The 12,874-nt window shown below is 54.5% G+C and overlaps 2 protein-coding genes and 1 pseudogene across 7 annotated transcripts in view; 2 read left to right on the forward strand and 1 right to left on the reverse strand.

Annotated features, from left to right (window-relative positions):
- The window catches only part of LOC119842949 (C-type lectin domain family 2 member E-like), a 64,417-nt gene extending 53,799 nt beyond the window's left edge, over positions 1–10,618 (forward strand). For 2 of the 6 annotated variants that reach the window (XM_043497102.1, XM_043497101.1), the window contains exons 3-7: positions 454–798; positions 2,236–2,376; positions 6,251–6,411; positions 7,403–7,506; positions 8,737–10,618. In XM_043497102.1, the coding sequence (XP_043353037.1) occupies positions 624–798; positions 2,236–2,376; positions 6,251–6,411; positions 7,403–7,506; positions 8,737–8,860 (705 nt within the window). In that variant the 5' untranslated portion in view covers positions 454–623 and the 3' untranslated portion in view covers positions 8,861–10,618. Of the gene's footprint in view, positions 1–453; positions 799–2,235; positions 2,377–6,250; positions 6,412–7,402; positions 7,507–8,736 lie in introns of those variants that run through there. The other 4 variants (XM_043497105.1, XM_043497103.1, XM_043497104.1 and 1 more) reach the window with 4 other exon arrangements.
- LOC119842653 overlaps positions 1–12,874 on the reverse strand; it is a 1,040,433-nt pseudogene that overhangs the window by 934,778 nt on the left and 92,781 nt on the right.
- LOC119842869 (C-type lectin domain family 2 member E-like) overlaps positions 1–12,874 on the forward strand; it is a 268,909-nt gene that overhangs the window by 146,472 nt on the left and 109,563 nt on the right. The gene's annotated exons all lie outside the window — the stretch shown is intronic.

Here is a 12,874-nt window from a genome sequence, read left to right on the forward strand (position 1 = left end):
CGGATGCATCCGATGAAGTGAGCTGTAGCTCACGAAAGCTTATGCTCAAATAAATTTGTTAGTCTCTAAGGTGCCACAAGTACTCCTTTTCTTTTTGCGAATACAGACTAACACGGCTGCTACTCTAAAAATTCTTGTTATCCTGGTAGGAACTTCACTTGTTAGGAGCAGCAGGGTGAGGGGCTGAATGTTGGTGGATTCCAGGGCATGGGGAGAAACTGCATCAATAAACTATCATTGTCCTTTAGGCAAAGTCTTGAATTTGGGACCAAAAGCTGGCCTGATCCATGTGCCAAATGTATGAATGTTTGTGGTGCCATTGGGCTGTTCTGGCAAGGTCTGGGTCCTGCTGGTGGATTAGGATCAGTTCTGCGGGCTCTCAACTTGTGCAGTAGAATTCAGAAGCCAAAAACTAACTGGGTGTTGTGGTGCTTATGTTCTTGGACCGAACAGGGAATGACAAGAACTGGCCTCGCTGTGCCCTGAACTATTCTGAGTGTTACACCTTCGCTTCTGCGCAGAACTGAAAGCTGCAGGGGGAGAGTAATCAGAGTGACTCTCGCTACAGCCGGAGAGGAGCGGATCAGAAGTATTCAGAGCAACCTGTGTGCGTCAGTAGAGAGATGGAGAAAACAACAGATTCTACTGAGCAGAGTCTGCAAGGAGAGGTGCACCCCACTTTTAATGGGGACCCTGAGACAGGAGGAGAGAGGGAAACTCAAAATAATTCTCAACAAGAACAATTATTAATGGAGTTGCCGAGTAGGAATGGAGATGTAAGGAGAGAACGAGACCCAGGTAATCACAGCTTCATGATCAGGGAATGGGCGGAGGGAGACGCATGCAATTTCTCCTTCCACTGAGGGTTTGTCTCCTTGCATTTGTCCAGGTAGCATGGCCCCGATTGCCCCAGTGGGCTCCTGGAGGCAGTTACCCAGCCTGCATCTGTAACCACTCTTTTCTATGTGTAGTGGGGGGTTGTGGATGAACAATTCTGGGAGGGCACGTGTCACTCCTGTTTGGAGAGCGAAAGATACCAAAATGCTTTGAACGAACCCTAGGACACAGTGGGGTGCCCAATATCCATGTGTACTAACTACACATGGACATACCAGGCCCAGCTACATGCACACTGCTGCACGGGCTGGCTTCTCAAACCTAAAACACTGTGAGCGCCACTGGAGGGCTCACCAGCTATTTAAAGGGGTGCTAGTCCTATTCCTACACATTACAGGGTCTGCATCTAAAACATTTGGCCCCTGTCCTGTGTTCATTCCATCCCTTCATCCCTCTGCTTACCATAAGGGCCAGACTTTCAAACAGGAGAGCATAGGTCTCCTTGCAGATTCTTTGTATTTCTGTTCCAGCACCTAGAGACCAGCCAGCCTAGGGCCTATTGTGCTGGGTTCTGTATGGACGTACACACAATGGCAGTCCCAATCCCATCCCCAGAGACCTTACAGTCTAGCCACATCTGTGGCACATCCAGGGCCCCCCACTTGCGCATGGTGAGGAGCCGGGGTTTGGGGACAGTGTGAAATTTCTGCCTTCCATTGAGGAGGCCTCTGGCCACAGCCCATGTTCGAGCATGGTTTCCCCTAGGCCTTCCGAAAACGTGGCTCTGGGCATTTGGGGAAGGCTGGGTGGGGCTCCAGAGCTGCTGTTCTTTCACAAATGGGAGGCTGGGGTTTGTTCCCCGTTCCTTCATTTTTCAGAGGGTCTGAAGTCTCGATGCTGAGGTGCTTTCTCCGCTCTCTGGAGGAATCAATGTGAAATGTTGAGGGAGGGACAGGGGGTCGTGTGTTCAATTGCTCTGGGCTCAGAGCTGTCTGGCATAAGGCAGAGGAGCCGAGTGCAGCTGGGCCTGGGGGCTCAGTGCCTGAGAGTCTGAGCCCCCAGGCAGGGGCCCGGACACAGCTCAGGGCCCAGACTGCAGTGAAGGGGAGGGTGAGACCCATTCCCATCTCTGACAGAAGGGAGCCGTTCACCCTTCCTATGCTCCAGGAGAGTCTGGCCTGGAAGAGGGGGATTAACTAGCTCCATTTATTGTCTAACAGGAGCCAAGATCCCTGTAACTCATTGGGATCTGGGGAGGTTGGTGTTAGGATTCTGCATGGTTTTAACTAATATCCGTGTGCCCGCACATACCAGTGATACAAATAAATACCTAGTCTGTGGCAGCTCCGATGCTGGTGGTTACTAACGCTGGCTCCCCAACCCTCTACTGTGGAGCAGCTGTGGGAATCTGCCTGGCTTCTCTTTCAGGTTCTCAATCTCCCTTCAGAGACCCATCCATGTGTAAAGCCCTGATCTGTGTCTCCGGTGTGGCTGTGGTTCTGTTCTTTGCTGTCATTGCTTTGGCTGCAGCTCTGGCAGGTGAGTTCCCAGCCTGCCTGCCCTCCCCTGTGCTTCCCATTCAGCCTGGAGCTGTCTCAGGTGCATGTTCTCCCCTCCCAGCCTGTCTGGCTTCAGCGTTGGGTTCAGGAAGGGTTCCTATGAGACATCTCTGATTCTCTGTCCCAGAGCCCATCACTCCCTCTGTACAGCTCAGACACATCTTAACCTGGAGCAATGGATTGAACTTAACTCCCACCACAAGATCTCTAGCTCACCTGTTCCGCATTGCTCTGAGCATGCCAGCCTCCCTGCATCCTTGCTTGTTGGCTACTCCCAGGACAGGGCTTGCAGGTACTACAGTGTCTTTGAGACAGGCTTGATTAGTCAGTGGGGTTGTGGGGGAGAAAGGGGCGCTCTTACAGCACATCTGGGAATTAAACCTGCCCGTCAAGTTGGAACGAAGATGGGAGGTTTCCCTCTCCACTATTAACCGCTCTAGTTGGCACACGCTGTTGACACTATTCATGCTGCTAAATGTGAACCTTATTATGGATTCACCACACACAAACCTTAATTTCTGCGGGGGTTAAGGCTGCTGCTACGTTCCCCTGGCTCCTCCAGCTGGGGCCTGGGAAGAACAGCAGTTCAAATAACCCCCTCAACATTAAAACCCAGGCAGTGCGGAGCTAAGGCTGCCCATAGCACTCTGGGCATTCAGGCCACCTTCACTCTGCCCCCATAGACACTCCTAGAAAATCTAGCTGCCCTCTCCATACGTGCCAAGCCCAGCCCAGGAAACAGGCTGCCACCCTCTCTCTAGCCTGATGTGATGTGGTTCCCGATGGAGCCCTTCAGGCTCATGCATGTTTATTATTCAGTATCGTTACTGCCTAGATTGGACACATTGCTATGCAAGGGCGATCAGACCCCTGCTCCTCTTGAAGGACCTGTTCTGTTCTGGCACGGAGGGCTTGGCATAGCAGCTATCCAGCCCCTCACAAGTTGAAGCCCTCGGAATCCCTGAGGCAGGCGACTCCCCATGTCACTAGAGCAGGGGTCTCAAACTCCAATCACCAAGAGGGCCACATGAGGACTCGTATGTTGGCCTGAGGGCTGCATCACCCCCACCCCTGCCTGAGGGGTGCAGCAGGGGGTTGGGGTGCAGGAGGGGCTCCGGGAAGGGAGTTGGGGTGCAGGAGGGGCTCCGGGAAGGGAGTTGGGGTGCAGGAGGGAGTGCGGGGTGTGGTGGGGGTTGGGGTGCAGGCAGAGGGCTCAGTGCAGGAGGGGTTCGAGTTCCGGCTCTGTGCCGCTTACCTTGAGCGCCTCCAGGGTGGCAGGGGCGCGCACCAGGGGCAGGGTAGGCTCCCTGTCTGCCCCAGCCCCGGGCCGCTCTGGGAAGCAGTGGGCATCCTCTCCCTGCGGCCCCGGGGGAGGGAGAGCAGAGAACTCTGTGAGCTGTTCTTGCCTGTTGCTTCCCCGTTCCCGGCCAATGAGAGGTAACCACAGGCAAGAACAGCTCACGGAGTTCTCTGCTCCCTCTCCCACCAGGGCCGCCAGGAAGCGGTGCCTGCCGCTTCCCGGAGCAGCGCGGGGCCCTCAGCACTGGTTGGCAAATCTGTGGGCCAGATCCAAAGCCCTGAGTGGCTGGATCTGGCCCGGGGCTGTAGTTTGCCCACCCCTGGCCTGGAGGCAGGCTGGGGACGCAACGCACAGGGGAGGGGATGGGGTGGGCTGCGGGAAGCTTGGCGGGCCGCAGGGAAGAACCTCAGACACAAACATAGGCTTTGCATGTTATGCAGAGTGGGGTTCAATTCCCTATTCAGCATGTGACTGGAGCAGGCCAGTGTCACTGCAAGGGGGCAGAGTTAAGGTGATCGAGGGGGAGGTAACCTGAATTCTGCCGTGCTTGGTTCTTAACGTCTCTAATAACCCTGCCATCTTGTTAGGCCCTTGTTGGGCAGCCAGGGAATTAAATAACACGATCGATGTCCTTGGGCTGAGCACCGAGGCCCTATCCCAGCTCCCATTGAAGTCAATGCAGAGCATCTAGGCATTTCAACAGGGACAGTATAACAGGGTGCCCTCTTGTGGCCAGACATGTCCCAGCAGGTGTGCTGCCTCCAGCTCCCTCTTGTGTGTCTTGTAAGGAGCTCATCTCCAGGCCAGAGCATCTTAAACTAAGATTCTTCCACTTTTGTGCTGTCTCGTTAGGTCTCTCACAGCAAATCAAAGCGCTCTTTCACCCATCAAGCCTAAGCCTTGTTCCCCTGGGTTCAAGGTTCCCCCTGGCCTTCCTGGGCCTGTATGATACTTTGGGTAGATCCCCCTTCTCAGGCCAGGAATCTTGCTGCTGCCCTCCCTTGGCTTCTCCGAGCTGGCCCCTTCCAACTCTCCTTCCCCGCAGGCAATCAGCCCTCCTGTCCCTCGGAGGCTCCCTGCTGCCTCTCCGGGAGCTTCTCGCTGACTTTTAACCCCATGACCTATCATGGGCCCCATTAACGTCCCCGCCTGGGGAGGAGGCTGGAATGAGGGACAGGTAGGGCTGGGCCCATTATTGTTTGAGGCCCGTCATACAGTGACAGGCAGGAGCGTCCCCAATGTAACTTCTGTTACTCAACCCATTCGAAGTACTGCCCAGGTCCCTTCCAAGGCATCCCTGGTGCTGTTCGTGGGGATTAAGGAAGCAGAGTCCCCATTCTGTGTGACAGCCAGGTGTGGGTCAGGCCTGTGGTTAAAACGTTGGCACGGAAGTTGGGACTTCTGGGTGCTGTTGCTATTGGGTGACTGGACAGAATGCTCCCCCGCTCCGTGCCTCAGTTTCCCCCTAAGTGAAAAGGGGATAATGTCACTTCCCTGCCTCACCAGGACGGGTGGTGGGGAATGTGAGCCTAAAATCGATCTGTGCTTGTGGGAAACTCGGGTGCTGCTATGATGGGTGGCTGGGTGTGCGCATGCTGAAAGGCCTATAAATAGGAAGGGTGGGCCAGGCAGTTGTGCCTCTGTCTAGGCATCTATGCTACACCCACCCCAGGGGTGTCTGAGCTTGGCCTATACAAGTGAATGGCAGCACCTGTGTGTGTCTGGTCCCAGCCATCTGGGGCAAATCACTGCAGAGCCAGAACCAGCATAACTGCTGGATTTGTGTGCCAGCCGTGCCTGGAGATTATGCCCCAGCCCCATCGCTGCCCTGGCCAGATATGTTTTTCCAGTGGATCTAACAACTCGCAGCACAGAAGCAGCTTCCCATGGCTGAGGTGCTCAAGTTCCCACCTCTCAGAACCCAGTTAGTGCCACAGGCTGAGCGCGCCCCTGAAATTCGTCTTACAAAAGCGCTGTAACTGACACTTGTGTGAGCCCCACCCTGAACTCAGGATGGCTGTGGTGTGAGCGAAGGACTGGCTGCCAGGACTCCTGGGTCCGAATCGCAGCTCGGCCACTGACTCCCTGTGACCTGGAGCCAGTCCTTCCCCTTCTGTATTGCCAGCCCCCCACCCCCGGGATAAAGTGAGAGGATGATACTGACCCAAGTGAATTTCCCTTTGCTCAGTGAAACTTGCCATTGAACTCTCCGAGCGCTGTCCAGCCATCACCCCCTCAGCCCCGGGAGCAGCAGGGCAACTGTCCTCTTCTACACAGGGGCCACATGGGGATGGTACTGCAGGGCGGGGGGATCAGAACCCAGGAGTCCTGCCTTCCAGTCCGTACGGAGGGTCACTACGTGTCCACGCTAATCAGGGAGGGGGGTGGGATCTGTCTCGGGCCCAGAGTCACTCGCTCTGATATGGGGTCCCTGCTCTCTACTCAGACTGGCGGGGGGGGCGGTGTCGGTGTCTGTGTCTGAGGGACTGCTCCCTTGGGGTGTGGGGGGCGAAGGGGACAGGGACAGACTCACCCTGTTCTCTCTCCTTTCCAGGGGTACTATCAAGGGCACCTGTGGCCTGTCCCAATGGCTCAGTCATGTTCCAAGGGAAATGCTACTATTTCTCAGAGACCGAAGGGAACTGGAGCTACAGCCGGAGCCGCTGCTCTGCACTGGGTGCCTCCCTGGCTGGGATCGACACCCAGCAGGACATGGTGAGTCCCTTGGGTAGCAACAGGCCCGTGGGCTGGTGCTGGAATGGTGCCCGGGCTCGGACCCTGCGGGGGTGGGGTTGGGAGCCAGCGGGATGGGAGGCCAGGCTGGGTCCCAGCCTGGTGCCGATCTAACCGTCCCTCTCCCAGGGCAGACATCCAGTTCCATAGGCACAGCCAGCTCTGCTCCAGCTCCCTCCCCGTGGTGGGCTGCCTGTCTGCCTCCATTTCCCGTACTTGGCTCCTCTCTCACCTCCGATGCTAAGACACTGCCATGCTGCATGCAGCCTGGAACCTGCCTCGGTGAATCAGGACTGACCTCTGGGCAGCACACCCCCTCCGCCCCATGGGCTGCTGGGAAGGGCTGGGGCTGTCTCTAGGGGCAGCCCCGCAATTTCCCGTGGGGGTCAGCTGTTCCAGACATGTCTTCTGAAGGTGTCCAGCTTCCAAACTCACAGCAACAACTTGTGAGACTCCACCCATCTCGGGCACCACTTCCCTGTCTCCTCTGAACTTCCAGCTCCCCATCCGTTGAGCTTTCCCCATCCATCCCTTCTGGCCTGAGCTATCGCAGCTCCCTGCTCTCCCTGATTCCCTGAGCCCCAGCCCTGCTGCTTTCCCCTGGGCCTCAGCTTATCCCTGGAGTGCCCGGCGTCCTGTGGCTCTTAGGCTACATCCAGGTGTTTCTGACGTGACTAGGGATGTGGGAGTGCAAGGGAGACACCCCCCAAGTAGGGCTGATTATCACAAAGGGCTGAGCAGCCACCCTCTGACAGCTGGGGCTCTGGGAAGGGTCGGGGTCCCCAGATCATGTCACTTTAGAATAATCTCTTCCAAGCCCTGCATTGGCTGCAGCCAGTGGCAGACGCTGCACAGGACACGTTTGCTGGATGGGGTGCGGGGCTGCCCCGTCTGTCGTCCCGTAGATTCAAACCCAGCTCGCTGGGAGCTCCGTCAGGTGTATCATGTAGGTTTTCTGCTGCTCTGATTGAAGGACTTCATGCTTCGCTACAGAGGCCTCAGGGACCACTGGCTTGGCCTCCGGAAGGAGACGGACCAGCTCTGGACATGGATGAACGGCACCGAATTCAATGGCTGGTGAGTTCTCCCCTCTCCCTGAGTGCTGGGTCATGGACGTATGACGTGCCAGACTCGGACCGAGCTGGAACTTGTCGCTGACCGGGGAGATCTGAGCCTTGTATGATCTCAACATGCTCCCCATGTCTGCGTCTAGCCCCACCTCCAGCGCTACCCTCTGTGGGAAGCAAAGGGGAATCTGGGCTCACAGATCGCAGTCCTGTGCGGTGCTGATTCCTCTCTACCTTCAGAGATCTCAACCCCCTGCCCCTGGGGCTTCATGGGGCTGGGAGGGGTTGGTTCCCTCTGCACCAGTCTTCTGCCATGGGTCTTAGCTGCTTTTGCAGCGGCAGACCCCTCCTCCCCAGCCTGAGGGGGGCGAATCTCCAGCTGCACTGCATCTGTGCTGGGATCTAACCTAGCTGCTTTCACTATCTGTCTCCTCCTTCCCTGCCCCCCATCCCAAACAGCACCATAGTCAGCAGCTCCCCATGTGCTGGGGTGACCTCTCTGCCCTGGGCTCTGCTTTTCCTGTCACCTGCTGCTTTTTTTCTCTCTCTGGTCCCTCCATGACAGCGGTGGCCAGCTCTGAGCTATGCTCTTTGGTGCTGAGGAAGCTGGTGCTGACTTGACTCTGCCAGGGGTGGGAGGAAAGCTGGTGGCTGTGTCTGGCTGATCCCTACTGGAGGAACTGCTGCTGGCTCAGTCTGTCCACTTCCATCTGCACGTCCATCTGTTGCTCCAGAGTCTCCCTGTTGCTGCACCGAACACTCGCGTACGTGTTGGTGGTGGGGTGGCTAAACCTGAGTGACAGTGTCCTGATTCCACCCACCAGGGAGCACGAACGGGTTAAACGTGTCGCTCACCAGCAACCACCGGTTCTGTGGCGGGAGGGAGAGGGCTGCTCTGATTTTTGCCCCAACCAAAGTACAGATGAATATTCACCCTGCAGTTGAAGGAGTCTCCCCTTAAGAGCCAGCGTGGGCCAGTGGCTAGAGCAGGGGATGGGGAATCGGGAGACCTGGGTTCTGATCCCATCTTTTTCACTAACTGCTGTGCTGCCCAGGTCTCTTCACCTCTGCGCCTCCACTTCCCCATCTATGCTACGGGGGTAATCCCGGTTACCTACCTTGGCACACGGTGCAACTGTCTGTGTGTGTTTGTGCCGTGACCCTGCTGTGTGACTGGGAACCCTCTGCCCAGCAGCCCCCACTCCCCGTTGCCGACAGTCCCTTTGCTCCTTCCCTGCAGGTTTAAAATCGGAGGAGGAGGGGAGTGCGCATATCTGAAGGAAGCAAAAGCCATCAGCTCCTCGCGGTGCTCTATGGAGAGACACTGGATCTGCAGCAAACCCCACATGTGGGTAAAGGTTTAGCACAGCACCGGGCAGGGCGCTGAAGGCTCAACCCTGAAGAGACGGGCCATCGTTGATGCTAATGGGCTCGTATGTTTCTCTGGGTAATGAGAGCGTTTGCAGTCATGCTAGTGAGGACTAAACCAAAAAGCATCTGAGATGGGCCAGACACTTCTGCTTCAGGGCATAAGATCCCTATCCTTGGGAGTAAACTTTCCCTAATGGATGAGTGATCTCATAATTGTCCATTAGGTGACCTGCCCTTTCCTCTGAATCAGCTGGTACCGGTCACTCAGACAGGAGACTGGACTGGATGAACTGGGGATTCCTGAACCAGCCAGTTCTCACCTGAGCTCTCTTCCTCTGGTATGTCTGGGCACCAAGACAGGCACTCTCTTCCAGGAGAGATTGACATGCCAGGAGAACAAAGGCGGGAATTGCAGAAAGGAAGCAGGGCACGAGGTACAAAGGGACAAGCGAGGGTTGATCCAGCAGCCGTGAATGGACTAGTTAAGGACAGGGTATTAGCCTCTGAGATCAGATGCAGCGAGTGAATGAGTGCTTTCTCCCTGCTCCCCCTCTGAGCTATCTCTGTGTCTCCAAAGGGACAGTTAGAAGGCAGCAGAGAGTCCAGTGAATGGATGAGTGTAAAGAACAGACCTGAAGGTTACACAGTGGCATAGGCAGCAAGAGGGATGGTAACAGTGAATGGATACGCCCCCTCTGGGGAGACGGCCTGGTAGCAACTTGAAAATAAGTAGCAAAGCCGGGGCGTCTCTTAGCCTCTAGTTTCAGAGGGGTAGCCGTGTTAGTCTGTTTCAGCAAAAACAACAAGGAGTCTGGTGGCACCTTAAAGACTAACAGATTTATTTGGGCATAAGCTTTCATGGGGGTGGAACCCAAGTCGTCAGATCCATGAGTCTCATGTACAACTGGGAGCGTCCTTCGCGCAGACCCCTTCTCATCTGCGCTATGTCTGCTGTGACTGCCAAACTTTCCTGGAAAGCCAGAATCATTCCGGGCACCGACCGCTGCAGGTGCAAACTCTCCAGACGTACAATCTGTTTACACCCATCGTAAACGCGGTCCTTGAGCATTGCACAAAGAAAGGCATGATTTGTCACGACTGTCTTAACGCTGAGCCATGGACTCCTCTTCCGTTTGTTTTTAAATCTTTGTAAACTGTGATTTACTTAATTATGCTATTATCACTAAGCTATATATATTTTTGACAGCCCTTTTTTGCACAGTATTTATAATAGGCTGTCATGCTGCAAGTGAAGCATTATTGTTGGATGTGGATTTGTATTGCAAGGTAACTTAATTGTAGTGTTAAGATTAATGATGCCTGACCAGTATTGTTGTGCTGATGGCTGTACAAACCTCACTGAGACTAATGGGTATGAATGGACCTTTCAATTAACATAACTGTCAGAATAAGGTCATTGCAAGCTCTCTCCCCAGACACACAGGGTATGTGAGCCTGTCTGAGACTTCTGTACTAAATAGGTGGCAGGGTTTTGCCAATTTCTGGAGGGGTGGGTGCAGAAAACAGAGAACTACAGAGCTACACAGACAGCTGGAAGGAACAGCTGAAAGCAAGGCATCTGAGCCTGGAGAGAGGTTTTGGGGTCAGAGGTGCAGGCTGAAAAATGTGTTCTTGTGTGAGCAAAATAAGCTGTATCCTGCTACCTGTTTTCTTTTGTGTCGAGGGTAACGGTCCTTTGTACGAGTTTTATAAATAAACAAACCCTGCATCAAATAAATAATGGCTTCTCATCAATGTCTCCTAACTGAGACAACCTACTAGACTCTAAACTTTTGGTGAGCTGCTCAGATCACAATGGAGAACAGTATTCATTCAAGACCACATGCGTCTGCATGCATGCCAGCCTTTGTCTTGTTGAGGTCAGTGAAGATAGAATTTGGGATTGGGTTACCAGTGTCTTAAATTTAGGAGTGAGTAGAGTGGGTTAAGCTGACCAGTCGAGAAACCATTATTCTGGTTTCCTAGGGTTGCCAGGATGTTGGGAGGGCATAAGAACGGCCATACTGCATCAGACCAAAGGTACATCTAGCCCAGTATCCTGACTTCCGACAGTGGCCAATGCCAGGTGCCCCAGAAGGAATGAACAGAACAGGGAATCAAGTGATCCATCCCATTGCCTATTTCCAGCTTCTGGCAAACAGAGGCTAGGGGCACCATCCCTGCTCATCCTGGCTAATAGCCATTGATGGACCTATCCTCTGTGAACTTATCTAGTTCTTTTTGAATTAGCTGCCACACCACCTGGCTTGACGTGGTTTCCATCATATGCAGGGTTTACGGTTTGGTTCAATGGCTCTTGTCCCCTCCCTGTATAGATTGTTCCAGATGCTCTGGCCTGACTGGGGGGCAGTTGCTTTCTTTTTCACACCCGCAGCTCAGTAACCTGGAGTTCGCCCTCTTTCCTTCTCATCTAAACCCAGCAGTGGCCCCCTGCTCTTCCACCTGTGACTGGGCCAACTGGACGTGAGGTAGGTGCCCTAGTCTTCCTGCCTTTCAACAGGGATTTGTGCTTCTCAAAATCCCACCCCAACCCCAGCCTTGGTAGTCACCAAAGCAAGGATCTATGTTCCATGGAATCAACCAGTACTGAGGTTCTCTAGCCACCCCGAGTGGCCTACGGACCTGAGCCAAACTCGGCCGGGGAGTGCTCTCCCCACGGCTGGTGGAAATATGGTAAATATGTTACGGAAACTTACAAGGACCAAACCAAAATGTGTTGGATTTTCTCCTTTGTTCTCCACCCTGCCCTTTTTCAGAGGCAAAAGCAAGGGAAGGGCAAGAAAGTTGGGGTGGGAGGGAGACCGCAAACCGTCCAGTTTCCAAAACTGGAAAACTTTCATTTTTTGTCCAAAAAAAAAATTTTTTTTCCATTTAAAAAAATATTCCTGTGGAGTTTTGGCCAAGGCAGTGGGCTCTGCACCAATGGGAGGATTTCTCTGGTGAATGCACCATGACTTGGAGTCATCACAGCCACATGGTCTAATATCTGGTGCTTTCAGTGTTAAGTCCCGTAGATTCAAAGACAGTAAGAAGGAGAGGTCTAGCCAATCGGAGCCCGGCTTTGCACACCTCTGCAAAGGCAGGAGTATGACACTGACCCACAGGAAGTGGTCTCTGGCCAGCAAGCCCCACGGTGCCTGAGTGCTGGTGTTTCACATGGCTTCTGCGAGCCTCTCAGATCAGCCCTTTCTCGCCCACGGCACTTTCCATTCGCTCAGGGGTCAGTGTTTGAGGTGGGAGCCAGGCTGCCTGGGCCACCACATTTCAGCCTGGTTCAAGGCAGGACGTGAGGAAATGGGCCCCCTTTGGTGCTGCAGAGATTACAGCGACTGATTAGCTCCAGACTCTCAGCTTCCTGTCCTGGTGCGGTGGGGTAAAAAGGCTCAATCTTTGATTCCTCTCCATCAATGCAACCATGCTGAGGGGGCCCGGTGTTGTCTTTTTCAGCTTCATTTGGCATCTGTGACTTAATATTCACTATGGGTTCATCCCCAGCTCCTTGACAGGCACTTGGAGGAACGGCTGTGCCCTTGTCTGGCAGTTGCTGGCGCTCGCTCCTCTCGCTGGGTTTAGCCCGCCTGGCAAGGCCTGAGGCTGCAGTGAACACAAACAGCTACTTGGAATCACGAGTGAGAATCGAGGGAGTTGCTGAGACCAACGGCGAGCAAACCGCCCCTTAGGGGTGCAGCTGTCTAGCCTGCAGAGGGATGACCTTCGGGACTCCCCCCGGAGCTAGAGATGAAGAGAACTTCTCCCCCAGTGGCTGTTGCACCCACTTCACGTTGGGGTGAATTGGGTCTCGGCTCCCTGACGGCAGGAGAGCAGAGCTGTAGTGTAGATCCCCCTCCCTGCTCATCTGGGTCTGCACGAGCTGTCATTAGGCCATCAGCCTTGAATGGGGAGGTCACAAGCCAGGCTCTCCAGAGAGTGCCCAAGTCCTCTCACCTGCCAAGCATCCAGGGGACTGGCTTCTGGATTTAGGGTCT

This window comes from Dermochelys coriacea, chromosome 14 (assembly GCF_009764565.3).
Source record: "Dermochelys coriacea isolate rDerCor1 chromosome 14, rDerCor1.pri.v4, whole genome shotgun sequence".
In the NCBI taxonomy this organism is placed as follows: domain Eukaryota; kingdom Metazoa; phylum Chordata; order Testudines; family Dermochelyidae; genus Dermochelys; species Dermochelys coriacea.